The following is a 25,536-nucleotide window of genomic DNA, read 5'->3' on the forward strand; positions in this document are numbered from 1 at the left end:
CAAGAGTCAAAAGTTCGGAAGGTTGACGCTAACCTCCAGTTTGCGGTGTTGTGTGTCAACCTCCTTCACGTTGAGAAAATCGAGCAACTCAATATAGTTGCTCCTTAGAGAGCAAGCGTTCTAATTAAATATCTATGGAGAGAGCTGCACGGTCCAAATCTATTCACGAGATTACTGTTTGGAGCTGCTCAGCTAAGGTCTTACAGGAACACTTTATAGCGATAACCTCTGAGATAAGTTGGACGAGCTCTCCTGTCGTAAAAAGGGTAAAACGGCCGGCGCACCACAGGCGACACTAGTATACGAGAGCCCAACCGTGGGTGCAGAATTTAGATTTAGTAGATTCACGACGGCGATTAGTTGGATGTTGAGAGACAGCGGAGCTGTGTGAAGGCAGGAGGCCTGCGATTAGTGTGTTTGCTATTCTTGGCTTCCGTTCGATGACTTCCATGTTGGGTATTTTGACGACTTGATAACGGTATTGTCGCTTTCGGTGTCTTCCGGGAATACCGCAAATTGATTGCTCTCAAGTAGCCTCAAGTTTGTGTTGTGACTACGGTCTACGTAGGTATGGGCTTTATTTGGAAAGGTCCCTGATGGTGGGGGATTGAATCGATCAACGTAAAACGTGGTTTACGCCCCTGGACTTTAGGTCTAATTTGAAGAGATAAAAGGCGCTTCCAAAAGAACAAACAACAGTCCATATTTAATTGCGTTTACAAAGTTGCTATTACTATCACAAAATATCGTGCAAAATTTCCTTCATTATCAAATAGCATCTATGTATTTTCCAACATGCTGAATTATCTACAATCGCTAACAAATTCGCTGGAAAAAATGACACCATCGGTTGATGGTTTCAATCGTCCAACGCGACCGGCTTCCGGCCGTTGTTGGGCTTCAGATTAAGCGTCACCTTTCCGTTACCCTCCGTCACCGTTAGCTTCGGACTGGTCGAGTGCTCGGTTAGGCCGGATTCGACGGAATTGCGCGATCCGGACGAACTCTTCCGATGGCGGACCGGTTTCGTATTGCCGGAACATTTCGCCACGAACCGCAGCTCGGACATCAGCTCCTCACGGAAGGGAACCTATCGAAACGAGGAGGACCAGGAAAAAGAGGATGTATTATTAGCGGGAGAAAAACTCATTTGAAACTGGTAAGCATTTCAGTCCAACAAGCATTTTATAAGATAGAACAGAAGAACACGCAGCAGGCTACATACTTACTCGTTCGCAGTTGACTCTACTCACTTGCTCAGGTCGCCGCGCAAAAATGGGTGAAAAACATCAAAGTAAGCATTTGTTGTGTTACGAGTACGAAGTGACAGTTAGATTTAGTGAAACAGCACCTTATCGTTTAGTAAGTAATTAATTATTAGACTCATGTACCTATTAGTGGCGGGCACAAACGTAGAAGTTCGAAAGCTTTTCGGTGGAGGCATTTACCTTTTCGCGGCGTGCGGTGTTCAGATTATGGCAAACCAGATCGCAACAGCCGATAAACATGGCGGTGGAGCAGCCAACGCACAGCACAAAGAACACACCGCCCACGTTGTCCATGCCGAGTTCTTCGGCACCGTCGTCGGCCGAGCTTTGCTGCAAAAGGGTTTGGATCGGGTAAGCGCAGGGGTTAGTTTGCCTGTTCGATTATTATTCGGTGATTTTCGATCTACTCGTAGGGGGAAATGGCAAAACATAGCAAGGTTTTTTTTTGTGGTTTCTTAACAAGGGATCATCCTCATTCGATTAAACAGAACGGAATGCGTGCAGTTTTTCAACGCCGAAACGCGTGGATTCCCGCGGTGGGCAACGGTGGGTCAATCAAGGGGAGAAAAACGGTGAGAAAAGGCAGCACAAGGTAGCAGGGACGTGAGGACGTTTCGTCACTAGTAAGGATTTGGGTAGCGTCTATTCTATCGGTTTGCAACCGGTTTTTTGTCTAATCCTAAAAGTAAACAACACCCTTGCAGCAGGAGAAGAATCATCTGTCGTGTTCGAACCTTAAGTTCCCGCGAGCGGCTGTGGACATCGCACAGCATCTCGCAGAAGCTTATGAACATGGCAACAACGACGCCCACGATTAGCAGCACAAAGACGCCTCCTACGTTCGCGACCTCGAGAGCAAGCGCTCCACTTTCCTCCATGGCGTTCTGCGGTTGTACGGTAAGTGTTTGACAGTTGTTTATTTTCGACACATTTGACAATTACGGAGTTCGGATTGGGCACTGGCGTGCACAGACTGGGGCACGTGTTCGACCTTCGTTGTGAAATTTAATGTAAAGCGAAATAATATCTGTAACCCAGACGTTCACAGTAGTAAATTAATTGTTAAAAAAAGTTCCAGTTCTAAGTCCAACTTCAAGTCCAGTTACAAAATAAATTTCAAGCCTAATTTAAACTCAGTTCACTTTAAATTTAGTTCTAATTTCATGCCCAATAAGTGTTCAATTATTTGAAGTCAAATTTTAAGTCTAGTTTCTAGTCTAATTTCAAATCCGATTTGAAGTTCAACTTAAAACAAGATTTTTTTAGACAAGCAAAGAATACATTTTTGCCGTTTTTCGGTCATTGCATTGTTTGAATTTTCACTTCTGTTTCGTGCTAGAAGCTCCATACATTCATTTTTTGAGTTTTTTAGGCTGTACAGCGGACAGACAATAAATTTTACGCCACAATTGTTTACCCATGTCCAAAAAAAATTTTCCTTTGCCTACCGATTTTTAAAATCAATTTCAAAGGAGAAGGGAGGTGACAAAAACTTTTAAAATAATTTGCTGTGGCAACTGGCATAAACAAAAGAAACACGAAAGAAAAATTATGACAGAGTGGGAGGGAAAACGGAATAAAAAACAAGAGAAAAAGTGGAGAGAGACGAAGAAAACGGGAGAGAAGTGGGGGAAAACGAAACAAAAACGGGAAGACCTAGCAGAAAAAGATGAAAAACGAAAAAAGACTGAAGGAAAATGAGAAAAGAAGAAAAGAAAATTAAGGAAACGAGAAAGAAAATGGAGATAAACTTCAAAATGAAGAAACGAGAACGGGACAGAAAAAGGATGTAGAGAAAAAATGAAAACGGAAGACAGAAAGAATAAAACGGAAAAAAAGAACAAAACGTGACAGAAAAGAAAGGAAAAGCAGGAAATAATAAGAGGAAGAACAGAACAGACGAAGATGAAAAACGGGTAAGGGAAAGGAGTTGAAAAGTCAAAAAAGACGAATACCAGGACCGAAATGAAAGAAAAAAGTCGAAAGTTGGACTAAAAATGGCAAAGAACAAGACAAAAAAGGCAAAAAACAGAGAAGAAAATGAGGAAAAAACATAACAACAAAGGAAAATCAAGAAGAAGTACGAAAAATAGAACAGAAGGAAATCAGGAAAAGGGCGAAAATGAGCCAGAAAAGAGAAAAAGGACAAAGAAAGTGGAAACGGAGGATAGAAAAAAGGAAAATGGAGAGTGAAAAATAGAAAAACGAGAGCAAAGCGTGAGCAAAAATCATGAAAAGGTACTGAAAATGAGAAAAAAAACAAAAAACAAAAGTGGGATAGAAAAAGAAAAAAATGAATACGAAAGACAAGCAAAATAGAATGGAAATGACATAATAAGAGGTAAAACGGGACAGACGAAAACGAAAAACTGGATAGAAAAGGAGTGAAAACTGGATTGAAAATTGCGACCGAATAGGGAAAAAAGTCAAAATTGTGACAGAAAATGATTAAAAACCAACAGAAATCAGGACTCAGGAAAAGGGCAAAAAACGGAACAGGAAAGAGAACAGAGAAGGAAAAGATAAAGAGAAAACATCGAGAGAAAAAAGAAGGATAAAAGAAAAACAAAGAAAGGAAAAAAGGATAGTGAAAATGAGACAAACGGACACTTAAGTCAAACGGAATATGTAAGATGGGACATCAAATTGGAAGAATAAGAAATGAAAAACACAGGAGACGAAAAAAGGGAGCAAAAAAACGGAATAAATTTGGCGGAAAAATGGGGCATCAAAATCGGAACAGACAAAGACAGAAAACAAGATGTAACAGGAATTCGAAAAAAGAAAGAAGAGAAGACCTTAAATAGGAAAGAAAATAATAAAAAAAACTAATAATAAACAGGACTGCAAAGAGGAAACAAATGGGATAGGAAACGAAGAAAAATGGGACAATGAAATGGATAGAAACGAGCAAAAAAGAAAAAAAGCAAGACACAAAGTAAGAGCAAAAATTAAGAAAAAGGTACCGCAAATAGCAAAAAGTGGGCAAATGGAGCAGAAAATGAAAAAAATAGAGAAAATGAAAACGGAAAGGAAACACAGAACCCGACAGAAAAGCGGGGAAACTGATTATAATAAGAGGCAGACGGAACAAACAAACAAATTGAAAAACGGGACAGAAAAGAAGTCAGTCAAAGAGTGTAAAGAGACGAAAATCGGGAATCAGGAGAAGGGCGACAACGAGACAAGAAACCGAATACGGAATTGAATTGTGAGAAAGAAAAAAGAATCGAGAAAAAGGGTTAAAAGGGAGCAAAAAACAGAATTGTCTTGACAGAAAAAATGGAAAAACGGGGAATCAAATGGAGCAAAAAAAGATGAAAACTGAAAATGTGAAAAAAGCGAAAACGAGAAACGATAAAACGGAGAATAATAATAATAATGAAACAAGAAACACGGGACAGAAAAAATAGAAAAGTACAGAGAAAAAGTGCAGAAAGGTAGAAAAGAAAATGAGGATAAACTGGACAGAAAAAAAGTATAAATGAGATAAAAGAAAAGAAAAAAATACAGAAAATGGAGAAACGACAATAGAAAAATGGAAAAGAAAAAGGAAAAACATTGAGAGAAAAATTGAAACTGAATAAAAAAAAGAAAAAGTGGTGAGAAACGAAGAAAACGCGAGAGAAGCGAGGGAAAATGAAGCAAAAACGGGAAGACCGAACAGAAAAAGATAAAAAACGAAAAAGATAGACGAAAAATGAGAAAACAAGGAAAGAAAATGAAGAAAGCGAGAAATAAAATGAAGATAAACTTGAATGTGAAGAAACGAGCACAAGAACAAGTCGAAACAAGACAGAAAAAGCCGAAAAACAGAGCGAAAAAATAGGAAAGAACAGGAAAAAAATCGACAGAAAAAATGCGAAAAAATTGGGAAGAACAGGAAAAAACTTGACAGAAGAAATGCGAAAAAAGGAGGAAGAACAGGAAATCAGAAACATCAAATAGGAACAGAAGAAAATTAGGAAAACGGCGAAAATGAGACAGAAAAGAGAAAAAATACAGAGAAAGCGGAAACGGAGGTCAGAAAACGTAAATTAGGAGTGAAAAAATAGAAAAAACGGGAGGAAAGCGTAAGCAAAAATCAAGAGAAGGTACAAAGTAAGAACAAAAGTAACAAAACAAAAGTAAGAAAAAAAGCAAAAGCAAAAACGGAATAGAAAAAGAAAAAAAATGGAGAAAAAATTTAAAAGGAGAGATAAGAAAAATAGAACAACGACGAAAACAAAAAACTGGACAAAAAAAGGAGTTGAGAAGTGAAGTTTTCAAAACTAACCGAATAGGAAAAAAAAAGTCGAAATTGCGACAGAAAATTAATAAAAACGAGATAGAAAAAGAGGAAAATTGGGACAAAAAATGAAGAAAAACACGAGGGGAAAAGAAACACGAAAACAAAGAGAAATCGGGACTTAGGAGAAGGGCAAAAACGGAACAGGAAAGAGGACAGAGAAAGAACAGAGAAAGAGGGAACAGCGAAAGAAAAAAAGAAAATAGAAAAAAGAAAAGATCAAAGATAGAGAAAATGAGAAAAACGGAAACTAAGGCCAAACAGAATATAAAGGTCGGGACACAAAATAGGAAGAAAAAGAAGAAAAGAAAAACGGGGAAAACACCGGAGACGAAAAAAGGGAGCAAGAAACGGAATAAACTTGGCAGAAAAACGGGGCATCAAAACCGGAACAGAACAATGCACAGAAACGAGAGAAAAAAAGAAAAGTCAGGAGCAAACTGAGGGCAAAAATCAAGAAAAAGGTACCAAAAATAACAAATAGAAGAAAAATGGAACTGAAAAAGTAAAAGCAAAATAAAGAAAATGAAAACGGAAAGAAAAAAACAGAACCCTACCATAAAATGGGGAAACTGATCGTAATAAGAGGCAGAAGGGAACAAACGAAAACGAAAACCGGGATAGCCAAGAAGTCAAAAAGTGCAAAAAGACGAAAATCGGGACCGAATAAAAAAAAAAAGAAAAAAGTCGAAAGTCAGAGAGAAAATGATAATAAAACGAGACAGAAAAGATTAGAACCGGGCCTGAAAATGAGATAATACAGAGGAAAAAAAACGAAAACAAAGGGAAATCAGGAATCAGGAAAAGGGTGAAAACGAGACAAGAAAGTGATTACTTAATAGAATTGCGAGAAAAGAACCGATAGAGAAAAAACAGAATAAAGCAGACAGAAAAAAATGGATAAACGGGCAGAAAAAGCGGACGCAGACGAGGACGGAAAATGATAAGTAAAAGGAGGAAGTAGAGCTAGAAAAAGATTAAAACTGGTAGCAAGTAAAAAGCGAAAGAGAGAATGAATAACATGACTAACAGAAGAAAAATTGGGATATAAAACGGAGAAAAATAAAACAATGAAACAAGAAACACGGGACAAAAAAATACAAAACGAAAGAAGCGAGAAAAAGCGCAGAAAGGTAGAAAAGAAAATGAGGATTAGGAACTGGACGGAAAAGGAGTATAAATGGGATAAAAAAGGAGAAAAAACGGGATAGAAAAGGAAGATATAAAGAGTTAGAAATAGACAAAATATGGAAACGAGAAAAAGAGAAGACATGAATCGGGAAAGAATATAACAAGAAACGAATGAAAAACAGGACAGTAGTTAGGAAAAGAAAAAAGAAAAAAATAGCGAAAATGAGCAAAAACGAAAAAAGAGGAAAAACTTGAAGGATTGAAAGGAGGAAAAAAGGGTCAAAAAATGAGGAAAATTGCGAGAAAGAAAAAAAAATTAACTTGACAGAAAGAATGGAAAAACCAGGAATCAAAAAAAAAGATGAAAACTGAAAACGTGTAAAAAGCGAAAACAAAAAACGATAAAACGGAGAGTAATAAGAATAATGAAACAAGAAACACTGGACAGAAAAAATAGAAAAGAAAAGAGAAAAAGCGCAGAAAGGTAGAAAAGAAAATGAAGATAAACTAGACAGAAAAGGAGTATAAATGGGAGAAAAGAAAAGAAAAAAAATACAGAATATGGAGAAACGACAACAGAAAAATGCAAGAGAAAATAGAAAAGAATTGAAATCGTAAGATAAAAAGCATGAAACAGAAAATAAAAACAGAACATGACAGAAAAGAGGGAAAGGCAGGACATAATAAGAAGTTAAAAGCGAAAAAAGGCGAAACCCCGAACTGAATAAAAAAAATTGAAAGTCATATAGAAAGTGATGAAAAAACGAAACGCAAATAGAGGAAAAATGGGATAGAAATGGGATAGACGGTGGAAATGGGCCGTGTAACAGGACAGAGAAAAGAGCAAAAGAGGAGAGAAGAAAAACGGTACAGACGAAGACGGAAGAAAGATGTAAAGAATTACAAAATGACAAAATTTGTAAAGGAGAAAAAGAGAAGAAATGGGAAAGAATATAATAAAAAACGAATGATAAACAGGACAGAAGTAATGGAATAGGATAGGGTGAAACGGGATGAAACATGGGACAGCATGGAGAAATGGAGCATCGAGAGGGGGAAGGAAGGAAAATCAAGAAAAAGGTATGAGCAAAAACGAAAAGAGGAAAAACTGAGACTGCAAGCGGAAAACCGGAAGGAAAAAGACGGAAAACGAAACGGAGGAGAATCGGTTCAGGAAAAGGGTGAAAGCGGGACAGAAAACAGATTTGTACGGAAGTGGAAAAAATTAAAATGAGAGAAAAGAAGAAGAAAAGAAATAAGGATAAATTGGACAGAAAAGGAGTAAAAACGGGACAAAAAAGGAGAAAATGTGGGATAGAAAAGAAGGATGAAAAAGAGTAGATACGGATGCATGAAAATGGTGAAACGAGAACAGAAAAAGACGAAAAACGAACAGAAAAAGTGAAAAATGGAGCAATACTGAACTCGTAAGACAAAAAGGATGAAACGGAAAAGAAAAGAAGAACGTGACAAAAGAGGAAAAACGGGACAAGAAAAAAACAGACAAAAAACGGAAAAGGAAAGGATTTAGAAGCGAAATCTGGAGTCGATTAAAATAAAAATGTGTGAAGTTGGATAGTAAAAAACCAGACAAACCAGGCAAAAAACCAGACAGAAAATGAGGAAAAATGGAAGAAAAAGGACAGAAAACGGAGCAAAGGAAAATCAGGACTTACGAAAAGAAGAGAAGAGAAAGAATAAAAAGAAAAGAAAAAAAAAATAATATAAAAGATAAAAAGGATATAAAAGAAGAAAATTGGGACATTAAATGGGAAGAAATAGAAGAACAGAAAAACGGACTATGGAAAAACGTAACGCGAAAAAAAAACGAAAAAACGAGTAGTGTAGGGCGGGGCATAAGTGCGATGTTTAAAGTTGTCATCAATTTTCTTGAGATATAAAGAAGAAGAACAAATACAATATTTTATAGTGATGCAGTAACTCAATGTCTTCACATTCAACTGTAAATCGTCTGGAATAATAGTGTTTTTCATTCTTCTGATCAAGCGCCGATTCGCACTTTTACCCCACTAGCGGGGCAAAAGTGCGATTACCGCGGGGCAAAAGTGCGAAGCTCGAATCCATGAATTTAGCACAGAATTCAGCACAGAAAAAATTCTCAATTTGCACCTTTCCTATTTTGCGCTGGTGTATTGCAGCCCCTGTCAGGTCGAAACTTTTCCAAGCGTTTGTTTTTTGTTTCATCAGTGGAAAAACATTGTTTTCCTTCGCCCATCAACATCTGTAGAGCACGCAGTTTTCTGCAGTTTTCTGCAGATCTTTCATTTCTGGTATCCGTAGTATAGTGCCTAAAGCTGTATAAAATTAGCTATACAATTTTGCCTCGTCCGTGAACCGCACTTTTACCCCGCTAGGCGCTTGACGGGGTTTGATTAAATTGGAGAAAAGCGAAATATATTTTGTACATTCTTTTCATCGTATTTTCAAAAAAGATATGTGTGTGATGTAAAACGCTGCTACAAATTTTCAACAAGTCATATCCTCCTGTTGATATCGTATTTGCCGTATAATGAAAAATTACATCAAAACCGCCCTGAAATAACATTTGCACATAACTCAGCAACTATGCTTCGTAAGCATTCAACGTTTACGTTAGATTCAAGCTGTCAAAGTAGTCACCCATTCATGCCAATGCAATCAATTCACTCGGAATCTGCACCGATAAATCATCGAATCGCACTTTTACCCCTCCCTATTATAAAATAGGAAAACTAGAGGCGAAAGGAAAACTATGTAGCAAAAATTTAAAAACGAGATGGGAAGGAGATAAAAAGAGTTTGAAAAAGACGGAAAGATGAGTGAAAAACAAAACTAAAAAGTATAAAAATGAGTCAGGAAACGAATAATAACGAAAGCATGGAAACAGGGACATAAAAATAAAAACAAACAGGATAAAACGGAAAAGAAAAACGACAAAAACAAAACCAGGGCATCAAAAAGAGGAAGAAAAAACACTTAAACTGGAGCAGAGGATCAAATCAGGACTCAGAAAAAGAGAGAAAACAAAGGAACAAAACAAAAGGAAACAACGTGCAGTAAAAAGGAAAAAAAGTCACTGGGAACAACACTATTCCAGTGAACGTTGGAATACAGAGAATGAGCAGAGAACAAGAGAAATCAAAAACGAAAAGAAGAAGAGCGAGAGAGGTAAGAAAATCGATAGAGGAAACGAGTAAACTGGGAAAAAGTGGTCAAACGGAATATAAATAAAGAAAGCTAGGACATTAAATGGGCAGAAGAATAGAAAAACGAACTAAATAGAAAGGTAACACCGAAGAGAAAAAGACGAAAAAACGGGAAATCTGGAAGGAAAAGGCTATAAAAAAGAAATAAACGGGAGAGAAAAAGTGGAAAAACGGGGTTTTTATAAGAGGAAAAACGGAACAGGCGGAGACAGAAAACGAGCTTAAAAGAGTTTGTAAAAGACAAAAACTGGAAACGAGAACAAAGAGGAAAAGAGAAGATGAAAAACTGGAATGAAAATAATAAAAAAAAAATCGGAAAAACCAGAAAACGAAAGAAACTAAAATCGAAAATAAAATATGGGATAGAAAATGGAGAAAAATGGAACAGTGAAACAGGAAACACGGTACAGAAAAAATTCAAATGAAGAAAGTTCAAATTAGTCCAAATTCAGGTATAATTGTCAAGTCTGATTTCAATTTAAATTTCAAATCTAATTTCCTGTCCTATTCCAAGTCCAATTTCTAGTCCAATTGAACCCAAAAGTCCGGAGTTCTCAACCTTATCGGCCGGAGTTTCGTAATTTATAGATTCGCCATCAATCGTAGGACTCCGAAACATTCTTCCGAAAGGTCAGGTCGGGTGCCCCAGCTTTAGTTTACGTCTGGGCACGCCAGTGCCGGAATTAAATCAAAACGGCTAACTTACCGCACAAGCACCACCTCCACGCTTTTCTTTCCACCATTTGCGTTTGAGGGAGGTCAGCACGCCCTGTTCCTGCAGTCGTAGGACAGCTTCACTCAGGGCACTGCGATATGCAGAATCTAAAAAATAAGAGTGGAAACAAAAGTAAATTTTTCTGTGGAACCCCGACGAACAAGCGAACTTTTTCTCATCGCTATTCCGTAGCCTTTATCGTCGAGCAATCCTCCGATCTGCGTCACATCGCACTCGCGCTCAACGATGTACTCGATCGAGGTGGATTCCATTAAAAAGGCATAGTTTTCGGTTTTCACTCGATTCAGCCCTTCCGGATTGGACGAGGTGAGCAGATCCGGATTCTGCATCATGTACTGGTACATTTGCTGGTACGTTTTGTACTCGGCATCCTTGAAAAAGCTGATCGTACTGCCGTCCCGTTTGGCACCGTACTTGATCGAGCCACTGGCAGCCAAATCTTCGGCGTTGCTAATCGGCGAGTGAATCTGTTCGACCGTCAAGAAGGCAGCCAGATTGGCGGTGTAGGACGAAACCATGATCAGCGTGAAGAACCACCAGATGGAAGCCACCGCTCGGGTGGAGGATGCTCTAAAAAGACAAATTATAAAAAATTAGACCGGTTAAACCAACGGATTCGGTTCTAATCTACTTGGGTGCGATTTCGGAGCCTTGCTGCAGCAAGGCTCCTATCGTAAACCACATGGAATTGCTGAAGCTAAATTGATTCTCCAGCTCTTCCGGTTCTTCGATGCACGGGTAGGGATTGTCCCACTCTTTGGGCGAAAGTCGCCCAAGGATGAACAGTGACATGGACACCATCATGTAGGCACCGCCCAGATACAGCCAAACCTGCTTCGAGAACGGTGACATGAAGGAGAACAACGACGGAGGTTCCTTGGTTGGCTTACGGAACAGAATTGAAATTCCTGTTGAGAAAAAGAAACATGTTTTTAACATTCTTCAAATGAAAATATGGGGAAACAATTACCAAGATTCATGAAGGGCATGGTGAAGTCCACAGCACTTTCCCGATCGGAAGTGATCGTCAAATCGGTGATGGCCAAATCAGCGCGCCAATCGAGCAGCTCCTGTACCATACCGTTCCACTTGCCGGTTTCCCGGTTGAGCGAACCATAAACACCGTCCTCCTGCAGTATGAACGTGTAGTTAAAGCCGAGCATCAGCGACAGTTCATTGATAAGATCTATTCCAAATCCCTCGAAGCGATCGTTCCCGGTAAGCTTCGTCGGTGAATCCTTCAGCATACCGTACGGAGGTGACTGTAAGTTAAACGTCAATCAAAAATAACTCCACTTCTAAGTTATGAAAACTAGAAACACAAACCAGCGCAGTAAGAACCCGAAACGTTCGGTTCTGCAACGTCGCATCATCCATAGCAAGGGCGGCCCCCTCTTTTTTCCGGGTAAAATTCAACCCCTCACTGGAATTCCACACGCCAACCTTCTCCAACCCGGCCGGACCAAGCTCAACAATGTCGAGCAAAAAGTCCGACCGCCGTCCCTCGTGATCAAACTTAATGGCCCGCGTCAAGCCATGAACGGTGGACGTCTTCATATAGTTAATGACACTGTACCCACTCTTCCAGGTGTTTTCATCTTCGCACTTGAGCTGAATCGGTTCCAACGGATGCGGTGGATCCGTTCCGATCAGATGCCGAAGTGCTTCGGCAAACAACAGCACCGCGTCGTACATTAGAGCCGTTTCAACGCGCATCGTAGCCGGGTTAAGGCCGTCGGTTAGCTCCAGCGTCCGGGCGATTTGCGAGGCATTCAGAAATTCGGTCACCTGATGAATTTTCTCCTCATCCGGATCGACCATCCGGATGCCGGTTATGTTCGTTCCACTGTACTGGTAGGGTTCCAGGTCGATCGTGTGCAGATCCGGTGTGGTTATGATGATCTGATGGTGATCGGTTAGCAGTCCGACTTGCTGGGCTTGCTTCAGAACTTCGGGCATTGTTTCGATGGAACAGGCGAAGATGATGTTTTTGTCCTCGGATAGTTTCACCCGTCGTAGCACCGGTCGGAAGTTACCGTTCAGTTTTAGGTCCAGCTGGCGGACGGTTACCGTGTAGCCCTTGGGATCGTGCATTTTTAACAGCTCCGCCGTTCCCGGTAACCAAGGGGTTGATTCGTAGATGATGGTGAAGTCCTGCCACTCGAAAGCTACGATAAGATCGAGAAAGACGCGACCCATAATGTGCGGGTGGGGATGGATGTTTAACGTTGGCAGTTGTGAGTGCGCGTTCCAGCGGGTTTCGATGTGGGGCATTTCCTTTTCGTCGCAAATGCTGTGTACGTGGACGGCCGAACGCGGCGAGCTGGGGCCGAAGATGGCGGCTACGCCGGTCTGTGGAAAGGTAGGAAAGGGAAAAATGATTTAATTGAATAATTTTTGATTAACTTCATTACTTGGTACTTTATTTACTTGATTTTCAGATTGCTCAGTAAAGTAGAAAAAATGCGAAAATAGTCAAAAAGTTTAAAAGTCTGAAGTCTGAACTGAAGGCAGGTTTGAAAATATCTGGAAAATCATGAAATTCACTATCTATAACGAACGTCCTCATACAGATAGATATTACATTCTTTCTCTTTTTATCCCTTCACTCCTTTTTATTTCACTGTGTTCTTTTCTCCTATATTATGTTTATACATTTTCGTTTTTTCGGTTTCTCCTTTCCTATATCAATCTTCCCTCGTCTTCTCTGTCGCTCTTCAATAATTTCCTCTGTCGCTTTTCCCACATCTTCTCGGTCGTTCTTATCACGCCGTCCTGATCATTATTTCCTAATGTTCTTGATCGTTCTTCCCTCGTCTCCTAGGTAGATCTGTTGTGCTCCCCAAGGCTTCTCTGCCATTTTCCCTCGTCTCTTCTGTCGATCTCCCATTGTATCCTGTTCGATCGTGGACAATTTTAATAGTTAAACCACAACGAAACGATGACACTAAAGACCTCCACGGTGGAACAATCTAAATACCGACCAGTAGACAGTGACGATAGGAATGTAGCTTGGTTACGGGTGGACTGTAAGCCCAGTGAGAAAATCTACTCTTCGTTATACTGTCCTCGTTTATGGTGACAGCGGTGGGATCGATCATTGGATCTAATTGTCCTCGGCAGGTAGAAGGCAACAACAATAGCTGTACTGCGTCGCCAATGCGCGATGATGAAAAGGCGGAGTCGATCCTTTGCTTTCTTTCAGGATGAATGGGCTTATGCTGTGGGTTTTCCCCGGTATTGATATCTCTGGAATTTCCCCCCAAAGAGTGTTTAATTAACCTTTGATCTTTCGTGCCGATAGCTCATGCATTGGGGTTTTTCCTCTCCGCTATTGCACTTGTCAAGTAAGGTAGCAAAATCCTGGAGGAAAATCCATTCTCTTTAATTATATACTTATAGCTGGGCAACTATGGGAGAGAGTGGCGTTGCACTCGTCTCCTCGGCCATTCTGTATCGTCTCCCCGATCATTCATTCCTCGTCTTCTGCGTTATTCTTTCTTGGACTTCTCGGCCCTTTTTCCCTTTTTCCCTTTTTTCGGTAATTTTTCTCTCGTCTCCGCGATCATTCGTCCGTCGTCTCCTTGGTCATTTTTCTTCTGTCACGTTTCCCTCGCCTCACAGCTTGTTCTTCCCTGCTTTCCTATGTCGATCTTTCCTTGTTCCTTCGCTTAGTTGGAAAAGTATTTCCCTTGTCTCTTATTTTTTCTCGGTCATTCTTCCCTCGTTTTCTCAGAAATTTATTCCACGTCTCCTCGGTCATTCTTCGCTTGTCTCCTCAATCATTCTTTCCTCGTCTTTTCGATTATTTTTCCCTTGTCCCCTCGGACACTCTTCCCTCCTCTGCGGACATTTTTCCATCGTCTTCTCGGTTATTCTTCTTCGTTTAATCAGCCATTCTTTCCTCGTTTACCGGGTCATTTTTCCCTTGTTCCCTCGGTCATTTTTTCCTCATTTCTTCTGTTTTATCGGTCATTTTTCACTCATTTATCCTTGATTTCCTCGGTCATTTTTCTCTCATCTTCTTAACCATTCTTTCGTTTCTGCGGTCAGTGTCTTCTCGGTTATTCTTCCCTCGTTTTCTAGGCCATTCCTCCCCCGTTTCCTCGGCCATTTTTTCTTTATCTTTCCGGTTATCCTCTCGTTTTCTTGGTTCTTCCCTCGTTTCGTTTCGTCTCCTTGGTTACGTCACTCCTTTTTCGTCTCCTTGATCACTTTTCCTTCATCTCCATAGTCGGTTTTTCTTCCTTCGACTCCAAGATTGCTTTTGACTCGTCTTCTCGTTCATTCTCGCATCGTCTTTTCGGACATTCGTCCCTTGTCTTCTCGTTCATTTTTTCCATTTTTCTCGATCATTCTTCTCTCGGCTGCTCGGTTACTTACACTATTATTTCCTCGTATTCTTCCTTCGGTCGTTTTTCCTCGTCTCCGTGGTCATTCTTCCCTCGTGCTCTCGGTTATTCTTCCATCGTCCCGTTGGTTCGTCTTCTGCCGTCCTTTGGGCATTCTTTTCTCGTCTCTTAGGGCATTTTTCTCTCGCCTTCTTGATCAGGTCACTCTAGCCTCGTCTCCTCGATCATTCCTTTTCCTCGTCTTCTAAGTCATTCTTCCCTCGTCTAGTCAGCCATTTTTTTCTCGTCTTCATTTTTGCCTCTTCCCTTCGGTTATCTTTCTCTCATCTCCTTGGTTATTCTTTACACGGCCTTTTGATCATTCTTCCCTCTTCTCATCAGTCACTTTTCCTTTGACTTCTCGCTTATTCTTTCCTTGTCTCCTCGGTCAGGTCATTCTTCTTTCGTCTCTGCGGTTATTCTTCCCTCGTTTCCTCGGGCTTCCTTCCCTCGTCTCCTTGGGTAGGGCACTCTTGTCTCGTTTCCTTCATTATTCTTCCTCCGTCTTCATAGTCTGTTGTTCTCGTCTCAGTCATTATTGCGTTGTCTCCTAAGTCATTCTTCCCTCGTCTAGTCGGCCATTCTACTCTTGTCTTCTCGTTCAGGCCACTCTTCCCTCGTTTTTTCTCGGTAATTCTTCACTCGGTTCCTCGGCAATTCGGTTATGCTTCCCTCGTCGACTTGGTCATTGTTTTCTCGGCTTCTTGGTCATTCTTATCTTGTTTCCTCGGTCAATGTATCCTCGCGTCCTCGGACGTTCTTCCCTTGTCTCCTCAGCCATTCTCCACTCCTCTCCTCGGTCTTTCTTCCCTTGTCTTCTTGGGCGTTCTTTACTTGACTTTTCGCACGTTCTTCCCTTCGCCACGGTCGTTCTTGCCTCGTCTCCTCGGGTACTATTCTTTCGTTTCTTAGGTATTTTTTTCTTGTCTCCTTGGTCATCCCTCATCTGCACGGCCATTCTTCTGTCGTCTCCTCGTCTGCTCGGTCATTCTTCCCTCGTTTTCTGAATCATTTGTCTCCCCATTTATTGTTCCCTCGTCTTCTCTCTCTCCCCCTCCTGGGTTATCTCTCTATCACGCCGTCTATCGCGCTCTATTATTACTCCCCCCGTTGTGTCCCTCTCTGGTCTCATTTCCCCTCCCTACCTCTCCATTGTTTCACTCCACTTTCTCTTGGACGATTATCATGGAATGAACCATAAATATTACTGCCAACTGATGGGATTGAATTTTTTACCTTTTTTTTAGATTTTTTTTGTACTGAGCAATCGGATTGATTGTCCACACCTTTTGCGACAGGACTTTTTCGCAACCAGTTAGCGTTTATAAGTCCTGTTCTCTACATTTTCTCTTTCTATCGTCATTCTCTCTCTTCCCCTCTCTCTTTCAAATACTTTTCACCTTATGTTTATTCTCTCCCAACCATCATTCTTTTTCTTCCTCTCTCTTTCGTCTTTCGGACCCTAGAAGGCACCGCCCAGTTAGCTTTGAGGTACGAGGCAAACCCAATAAGCCCAATAATGTCGGCTAGGTGGCCCTTGCTAGTAGGACAATTGCACTAGCACTGTAAGTGTCTTGTACTCTAACAGCCGGCTGCGAAGTCTGTCGATAAAGAATGGTCATGTTAAGGCAGCTCAATTGGTGCTCTTCGGTTTGCTTTCGGTGGTACAGCACATTTAGCGTAAATTTCTCAATATCTTTGGAATCCGCTAGATCAATTCCAGTAGATCAATCTCTTGTTTTGTTGTCTTGACCTTTACAATGAAGTTACTTTTCCCTTCGACTCCAAGGTCACTCTGTCCTCGTCTCCTCAGTTATTCTTCACTCGTGTTCACGGTCATTCTTCCCTCGTCCTCTCCGTCATCCATTCCTCGTTCTTCGCGTTGGTCAGCTCACTTTTCTCTCATCTCCTCGATTATTCTTACCTCGTTTCCATGGTCGCCTTTCCCACGACTTAAAGGTAGCTCTTTCATCGTCTGCTCGGTTATTCTTCACTCGTTTCCTCAATCATTCTTGCCTCAACTCAGTCATTCTTCCCTCGTCTAATCAGCCATTCTCGTTTTTGCCTCTTCCCTTCGGTTATCTTTCTCCCGTCTCCTTGGTCATTCTTTCCTCGACCTTTTGATCATTCTTCCCTCCTCTCCTCAGTCATTGTTCCTATGTCTTCTCGATTATTCTTTTCTTGTCTCCTCAGTCAGGTCACTCTTCTCTCGTCTCTGCGGTTATTCTTCCCTCGTCCCGTCCATCCATCTTCGGTCGTTCTACAGTCATTCTTCCTTCGTTTCCTCGGGTATCCTGCTTCCCTCCATGGTCAGGTCACTCTTGTCTCGTCTCCTTCATCATTCTTCTTTCGTCTCCATGGTCGCTTTTCCCTCGTCTCGCTCACTATTGCGTTGTCAGTTGGGAAGAATGGCGTACTAAACGAAACTGCGAAACTTCGAAATATATTGCGTAGTTCAATTGGTAAGTGCGACTCTAACCCACACTCTCTCGGTTGGAGCCCGAGTGTTTTTGACAATTAAACTATCACTGCACAACACCCTATATTAGATAGTCTCACATCTAGTTTCCGCCCCTCCAGTCTAACCATTCGTACGCACTCACATACGCTCCACCTGCCGAAGGCAATTCTTTTTTTGTATAATTGCTCGTTTTTAAAGCAAAGTCGTGGGCTTAAACCGTCATTAGACATTACCCTTCTTTATCGACAGACTTCGCAGCCGGCTGTTTTAGAGTTCAGGAAAATTACGGGGCCAGTGTAACGATCCTACTGACTCTATCAAGCAAGTACCGCCTAGCCGAGACTCGAACATGCGACGGCTGGCTTGTTAGACCAGCATCATACCTCGAAGCTAAGTGGGCGGTTAATTGCTAATAATTGCTCGTTTTGCTTCTCCTGAATCATCGAGAAGATAGACGATTATCGAACGCATTGTGGTACAAGCTTAGCAGTCTGGTGCCGGCCGTCTTTGTCATTATTTCGTCGGCCTTTTGGTCATTCTCCACTTGTTTCCTGGGTCATTGTATCTTTGCGTCCTCGGTCGTTCTTCTCTCGTCTCCTCGGCCATTCTTCCTTTGTCTCCTCGCTCTTTCTTCCCTTATCTTCTTGATCGTTCTTTTCTTGTCTTCTCGATCGTTCTTCCCTTCGCGACGGTCGTTCTAGTTTCGACTCCCTGGCTATTATTCTCTTATTTCCTAGGTAATTTTTTCTCGTCTCCTTAGTCATCCCTCATCTGCATGGCCATTTTTCTATCGTCTCTGCGTCTGCTCGGTCATTCTTCCCTCGTTTCTTGGGTCATTTGTCATTTTCCTCCTCATTCATTGTTTCCTCGTCTTCTCTCTCTGTATGGTTATTCTCTCCCAACGCTCATTCTCTTTCGTCCTCCCTCTTTTGCCTAGTGAGGGACATTAGAAGGCACCTCCCAGTTAGCTTTGAGGTACGAGGCTGACCTAATAAGCAAGTCGCCCGTATATTCGAATCTCGGCTAGGCGGCACTTGCAGGATAGTCAGTAGGACATTTGCGCTAGCCCTGTAAGTGTCCTATATTCTAACAGCCGGCCGCTAATTCTGTCGATAAAGAAGCGTCAAGTCTTAATTGGCGCTCATCGGTTTGCTTTCGGTGGTACAGCATATTTAGCAGAAATTCTTGACCTTAGTTTCTCCCCTCTGCCGCTATTCACTCATCTCCTCTTGATATTCCCTCGCTTTCTCATTCTACTTTGGTCTCTTTGATCGTTTTACCTTCTTCTGTCACTCGTATCAGTTGTTTTTCCCTCATCCATCTGTCGTTCTTCTCTCGCCTTCTCGGTCGTACATCCCTTGCTTATTGGTCGTTCTTCCCTTATCCTCTCGGTCATTCTTCTCTCGTCTTTTCGGCCATTCTTCCGTATTCTTCTTAGTCATGTATCCTTCGTCTCTTCGGTCCTTCTTTCTTAGTCTTCGGTTATTCATCCCTCGTCTCCTCGGTCAGGTCACTCTTTCGTCTCCGCGGTCCTTTTCCCCTCGTCTCGTCAGTTTTGGCTTTTCTCGTCCTGTCGGTCCGTCCTCCCTCGTTCATTATTCCCTCATCTCCTCGGGCATTGCTCGTTTATCTCCTTGGTCAGGTCAGTCTTCTTGCGTTTCCTCCATCATTCTTCTCTCGTCTCCAAGGTCGCTTTTCCCTCGTTTCGTCAATGATTCTTGCGTTGTCTCCTCAATCAATTTTTCTCTTGTCTTTTCGATCTAGTCACTCTTCCCTCGTCTCCTCGGTCATTCTTGCCTCACCTCAGTCGTTCTTCCGTCTCTTTAGTCAAGTCATTCTTCCGTCTTCTTCTTGATCAATCTTTCATCTTCTCCTCGGCTATTCTTGCGTCGGTACTTTTTTACTCGTTTCCTTGACTATTCTTTCGTCGTCGTGTCTCGATCGTTCTTCTCTGTAATTCTTCCCTCGTTTTTTCGGCCATTCATTCTTCGTGTCCTCGGTCATTCTTCGCACTTCTCCTCAATCATTTTTCCCTCGTCTTGGTCATTCTTTTGTTGTCTTCTCGGGCATTCTTCCTTCGTCTCCTTGGTCAGGTCATTCTTCTCTCGTATACTCGATCATTCTTCACTTGTATTCACTTGTCTTTCCCTCGTCTCCTCAGTCATTCTTGTGTTATTCCCTCAGTTATTCTTCTCTCTTCTTCTTGGTCAAGTCACAATTCCCTTGTCTCCTCGGTCATTCCTCGCTCGTCTCAGTCATTCCTTCGTCTCCACCACGGCCTTGTCATCGACCATTCTTGTCACGTCATTTTCCCTCATCTCCTTGGCCATTCTTTCTTCGTCCTGTGGGTCATGCTTCCTTTGGTTCCTCAGTCATTACTCCCCCTTTTCCTCGGTTATTCTTCCCTCTTCTCCTCGGTCGTCCTACGCTCGGCTTCTTGACCATTTTTCCGTAGTTTTCTCGGGAATTTTTCCTTCGTCTCTTCGCTAATTCTTCCCTCATAGCGTCGGTTGTTCTTCCCTCGTCCCCTCAGTCATTCATTCCGGTCGTTTTTCCTCGTTTTGGTTACTGTTTCCTCGTCTCCTTGAATATTCTTTTCTTATCTCCTCGGTCAGGTCATGCTTTCCAAGTTTCCTGGGGTCATTCTCTCTCTCTCTCTCTCTCTCTCTCTCTCTCTCTCTCACACACACACACACACACACACACACACACACACGCGCACACTCGCTCTCTCAAATCCCTTTTATTTTGTTTTTATTCTCTCCATTTTCTCATTCTCTCTTCCTCTTCCTCCCTCTTTCGATTAAGGGACCCTAAAAGACAGGTTCTTTGACGTTCTTTGGTTTGCTCTTGGTAGTACAGCTATGATTGTTTTTTGATTGATTGTTTCGAACCGAATGAAACTCATTTTAACCCAGGTTTCTCAATATCTCGATCGAAAATGGCTCGAAGATGGCTGGATAAATGGCTACCGTTCGATGCATGTATTGTTTTGTGCCTTAAAAATGCATCTGTATTGGCAGCGCACGCTTTCGCCACGTAATCAGTGCTTCCAGTGCTGTTATAATTTCCAATAACTTATCATTCCATTTATCGATCCGCTATATATCAACAAACGCTCAGCAAAACATAATTGCCAATGGAAAATAAATTTAACTGATCATATAGATCATTACGTGTTCATAAAACGTATAATTTGGAATTAGTTAATAGATATTTGGTTGCGTCCATATTTCGTTACACTAGCGATTTCCGAAAAAACAGCACCACGGTCTTAAGGTTTCGCCACATCAATGAGCTTTTAATGGGCTTTCAACTTTTGCCGCATCGATAAGCCTAGAGTGAAGTAAACAAACGATCAGATGACCAGGAATCAAAAACTGGCCTTCAATGCAAACGGATTAATTAACCATCCTTTGGATCCTATGCATTATTCAGTTGCTTCTGCAAATCTTAAATGAATCGGAATGTCTTGATAAAGAAAACAAACCATATTTCGGGATGTTCGTAGTCGGTTTTTAACGAACACATGAGATGTACAGTACAGTGTTTGTTGCATTAACACAATAACGTTAGTCACTTTCGGTTTCTCCTTAATAAACGGTACTCTTTCCAATAGACGAAGTAAACGATAGAAGCAAGTAATGAAATCAAAGTGTATGTGGTATCCAAACAGAGTGGGACGAGACGTGAAGGGAAAAGAGCAGGAAATCAGACAAGGGAGGGTCATTGAAGCAATGTAGATCGTTCCACTTTACCCAAGATGGAGGATCCACGATTTAAACCAAGCTGTAACGGGAGCCAGTTGTAATAGAATTCGAAACCAACTTTTTTCTCAGACCCTGGGATGAATCTTTGGTGAACCACATCATCTCATCTCCTTTTCATCTCATCTTCTTGTGTCCTTACTCCCTCGACTCGTTAGCCCGCCACTTTATTTCTTTGTTACCTCACCTCCTCGTCCCCTCTTCATCGTCTTCAGATCACTCTGTCTTCTGGCCATCTCGTTTCCTCATCACCTCGTGTCATCGTCTCTTTGTCACCTCGTCACCTCGTTTCCTCGTTACTTCATCTCGCAACCTCATCTGGTCACCTCGTCACGCCGTCATTCCGCTTCGTCTTCTCGTCACTTCGTTAGCTCATCTCGTCTTCACTTTGTCTCCTCGTCGTCTCGTCTGCTCATCATCTCGTCTCCTTGTTTATTCGTCTAGTCACATCGTTTCCTCGTCTCCTCATTACCTTGTCCCCTCGTCTCTTCGATACTTCATCTGCTCCCCACATTTATTTTCATGACGGCTTTCGGCTCCCTGTCTCTGTTAGGTGGGTAATTAGTCAGAACTTCCGCCAAGCAAGCTTTGTAAATGAATACTTTCTATAATTCAGACTACGATTGATTTAATTTAATTTAACAATAATATAACTTTAGAACATTGCAACAATGTTCAAACTTTGGTATCCTAAAACATATTGGCTGCATCTTCTTCCAACAACTGGCCACGCCCATGCTTGACGTATAAGATATATATCAAATCTCTCACCACGGCTCGTCCGTGCGTCCTCTTACACGGTTTTGTGTTTTTGTTTATTTGGGGGTTGCGCTGATGCGAAAGTGTTGATTTTCACACCGCACCAGACTGCGAACTGTGTGCGACTGCTAGCTAGCTAGCTAGCTAGCTGATGATGATGATGATGATGGTGATGATGAGGATGATTTGAATGAATGTGTTATGGCAAATCAAATATTTAAATTTTCTCGCAACGTCTTATCAAGCCCCGCCGCGCGAAGAACATAAATTCCCAATGTCAATTGTAACGTGTAAATCTTTCCACTCCTGCTCTCCCGGTAGTCAGTCTAACTGTAAGATGATATTTTATTACTTCTGCCGGGAGGAGGGATAGAGCGAAGTAAGCAACAGTCCTCCGCTGGTCGCTGCAGCCAGCGGCTAGTTTAAAGCGCTGGATGGAAAGCAACCACGGCGCTGCGCTGGCCAACGATCCCGGTCGGATGGTTTACGTTTATTGGCTTTTATTTTAATTGAAAATTTTAATTGTTTTTCTCCGGCGGCACATGCCGCCGTACCACCCCGTTTGTTGATCGCGATCCTCCCCCTCGATGATGGTGGGATAAAATCGATGCATGGGGGGGGGTCTACAACCAACCAGTGTGTTGCAGTTCAGTTTGTTTGCATCATTATCTTTTTCAGTTGTTTTGTACATAGTATAGTATTAACGATGGCGATTCCGGGAAAATTTCGGTTTATAGCTTAAATTCTGTACCGGTCCGCTGGCAATAGTCTGCTGGCCGGGGCAGGCGATTGGGTGCTTCGGAAGTCGTAAATTAAAAAGCACTTGAAGTGAAACTCCTTCACAGTTTGTTTGTAGGTAATAATTTTAATCAGCAATTGTGTTTATTGCTAGTTGCTATTGTTATGAGCAGTACAATAAAAAGGCAATAATAATTATTCATTCTCGAGTGGGCTTTGCCGGCTTGGCGATGGGCGCATTAAAGGTATTTTTCTTTTTTCCTGTGCCGATTCGTACAACAGGACTGAAGAGCGTTCGCAGTAGATATTGACAGAAAATAAAATAACTCGAACAGAACTGGCTGCACAGACACAATGAGAATGATTTTTTATGACTCCAGCAGGCCCCTTCATCTGTCAGCACGTTGAGTGACAAAAACTTTTTCGTACAAAGAAGATCACAGCAATTCCTGAAAAAGATTGGTGCTCACAAGGAACTAGGTAGATCCATATCTTCGGTTTGACCCGCGGTTTGGTGTGACAAAGGTATCGTCACAACTTGGTACTGCCCCTTGGATAATCTTACAATATGTAGATCTTGAAAAATCACGTTTTCATGAATAATAAATTTAAGTAGCTGTCAGACATATTCGAGCATAGGAAACTGTTGAAATTCGCTATGAAATATTGCATAAAAAGTGACATTTTCATTGTTACCGAAATCGTCAATCGTTCCCCCCTTTCGAGTGCGATGAATATTAATCGTCGTGGTCGAAACCACCGCCAAAGAATCGTCGCGAGGGCAAATATCGTTTAATTTGTCAAGTAAAACAATAGCTTACGTGCTACATAAACAAAATATGTAGGTACTTATAATTTACACACAGCCAAGCAGGTTGCTTTTTGCGACGATTTCAAGCTGTCAAAAAAGTGAACAGCGCGTTTTGTTACCGGATTGTTACGGATTTCGCGCTAACTCGCCTAAGCTCAGAATTCAGCGAAGCCTGTTCTTGGTTCAGATTCAGAGAAATTGAACATATAGGCAGAAAACTGTCAGGAAAATGATAATTAATATAGTAAAATTTGAAAAAATGAAAAATTACCAAGAAAAATGTAAAAAAAGCAGAAAGAAAGAAGGAAGAAAATCGAAAGAAGGAAGAAAGAAGGGATAAAGAAGGAAGAAAGAAGAAAGAAATAAGGAAGGAAGAAGCAAGAAAGAAGGAAGAAAGAAGAAAGCAAGAAGGAAGAAAGAAGGAAGAAAGAAGGAAGAAAGAAGGAAGAAAGAAGGAAGAAAGAAGGAAGAAAGAAGGAAGAAAGAAGGAAGAAAGAAGGAAGAACGAAGAAGAAAAAAGGAAAAAGGAAGAAGGAAAAAGGAAGAAGGAAAAAGGAAGAAAAACGAAGGAGGAAAAAAGAAGGAAGAAAAAAGAAGGAAGAAGGAAGAAGGAAGAAGGAAGAAGGAAGAAGGAAGAAGGAAGAAGGAAGAAAGAAGAAGGAAGAAGGAAGAAGGAAGAAGGAAGAAGCAAACGAAGCAAAAAAGCAGAAAAAGGAAAAAAAGCTGAAAAACAGGAAACATTAATAAAAACGGACGAATTTTGAGAAATAGAAAAAAAAAAACAGAAAAACTGAAAAGAAGGAAAACAGAAACAGAAAAGAGCAGGCAAAACAGGAAAATACAAACGGAAAAACAAAAGAAAATTTCAAACACTGGAGAAAATCAAGAAAACGGGAAAATAGCCAGAAAAAATTAAAAAATAGAGAGTAGAAAATCATTAAAACAGAAAAATTGGGAAAGAAAAAACAGGAGAATAGAACGAAATAATAAAAAAACACAAACAATCAGACTTTAACAAAATATTAAATAAAGAAAATGAGTAACATTGGTTAACTAGAAGAACAAGAAAAGAAAAAAATTGCAAATGTAAGAATAAGAAATAAAGAGTAGAAAAACAAAACAAAAAAATACAAAAACTAAAGCAGGAAGACCAGAAAATCGTAATAACGGAGAAACCGAGAAACAGAAGAACAGAAGGAGAGAAAAACATACAAGAAGAAAAACCGTAAAATAAAAACCAGTCAATTTGAACAATACAAAATATAAAAACAGAAGATAGAAAAAACAGGAAACAGAAAAGCAAAAAACAAGAAATATAGCAGAAAAATAGAAATATAAATCAGAAAATATAGTACAGAAGTACACAAACAGAAGGAACGAAAAGTCAAAAACAGAGAAAAAGACAATGGTAAAAACAGAAAAAATAGAGGAGAAAAATAAAATACAAAAAATAAAAAAAACAGAAACCTAAAAATTATATAAGTAGAAAATAGAGAACAGAGATTAATTCAATCGATGAGATCGAATATGAAAAATCAGAAAAAAAACAGAAAAATGCTCTGTTATGCATAGAAGTCCAGCGCCTCTATAGTTCAAAGGTACGCGGGTACCATCGAGCCACACGCCCTGGCGGGTGTTGCGGGTTCAAATGCGGTTATAATCTCATATTATAGCTTGGTTCGACCATTCAAGCCCTTCAAGCATTGGACAAAAGGTAGGAGTCACAAAGACAACTTGTTAAGCGTAGCTACCTATTACCCCCCCCCCCGCCCTTCCTTTCCACTCTTTCCTCTCCATTCCCAAAAAATCCTTCATTACTTTCCCTTACCGTCCCTCCATCAATTGTAGAACCATCGTTTCAAAAATAAATATTGACAAAAGGTAGGAGTCACAACGACAACTTGTTAAGCGTTGCTACCTAATCCCCCCCTTCCTTTCCACTCTTTCCCCTCCGTTCCCAAAAAAATTTCATTACTTTCC

The 25,536-nt window shown here is 41.0% G+C and overlaps 1 protein-coding gene across 1 annotated transcript in view; it reads right to left on the reverse strand.

The window, feature by feature from the left end:
• Positions 1-859: 859 nt before the first annotated feature.
• Positions 860-25,536, reverse strand: part of LOC128732825 (glutamate receptor ionotropic, kainate 2-like) — a 41,991-nt gene continuing 17,314 nt past the window's right edge. Inside the window, exons 3-9 of the mRNA XM_053826230.1 lie at positions 11,956-12,981; positions 11,600-11,891; positions 11,261-11,537; positions 10,778-11,199; positions 10,600-10,715; positions 1,449-1,598; positions 860-1,090 (exon numbers count right to left, since the gene is read on the reverse strand). Coding sequence (XP_053682205.1) covers positions 860-1,090; positions 1,449-1,598; positions 10,600-10,715; positions 10,778-11,199; positions 11,261-11,537; positions 11,600-11,891; positions 11,956-12,981 — 2,514 coding nt within the window. The remainder of the gene's footprint in view (positions 1,091-1,448; positions 1,599-10,599; positions 10,716-10,777; positions 11,200-11,260; positions 11,538-11,599; positions 11,892-11,955; positions 12,982-25,536) is intronic.

Source organism: Sabethes cyaneus, chromosome 1 (genome assembly GCF_943734655.1).
Source record: "Sabethes cyaneus chromosome 1, idSabCyanKW18_F2, whole genome shotgun sequence".
Taxonomy (NCBI): domain Eukaryota; kingdom Metazoa; phylum Arthropoda; class Insecta; order Diptera; family Culicidae; genus Sabethes; species Sabethes cyaneus.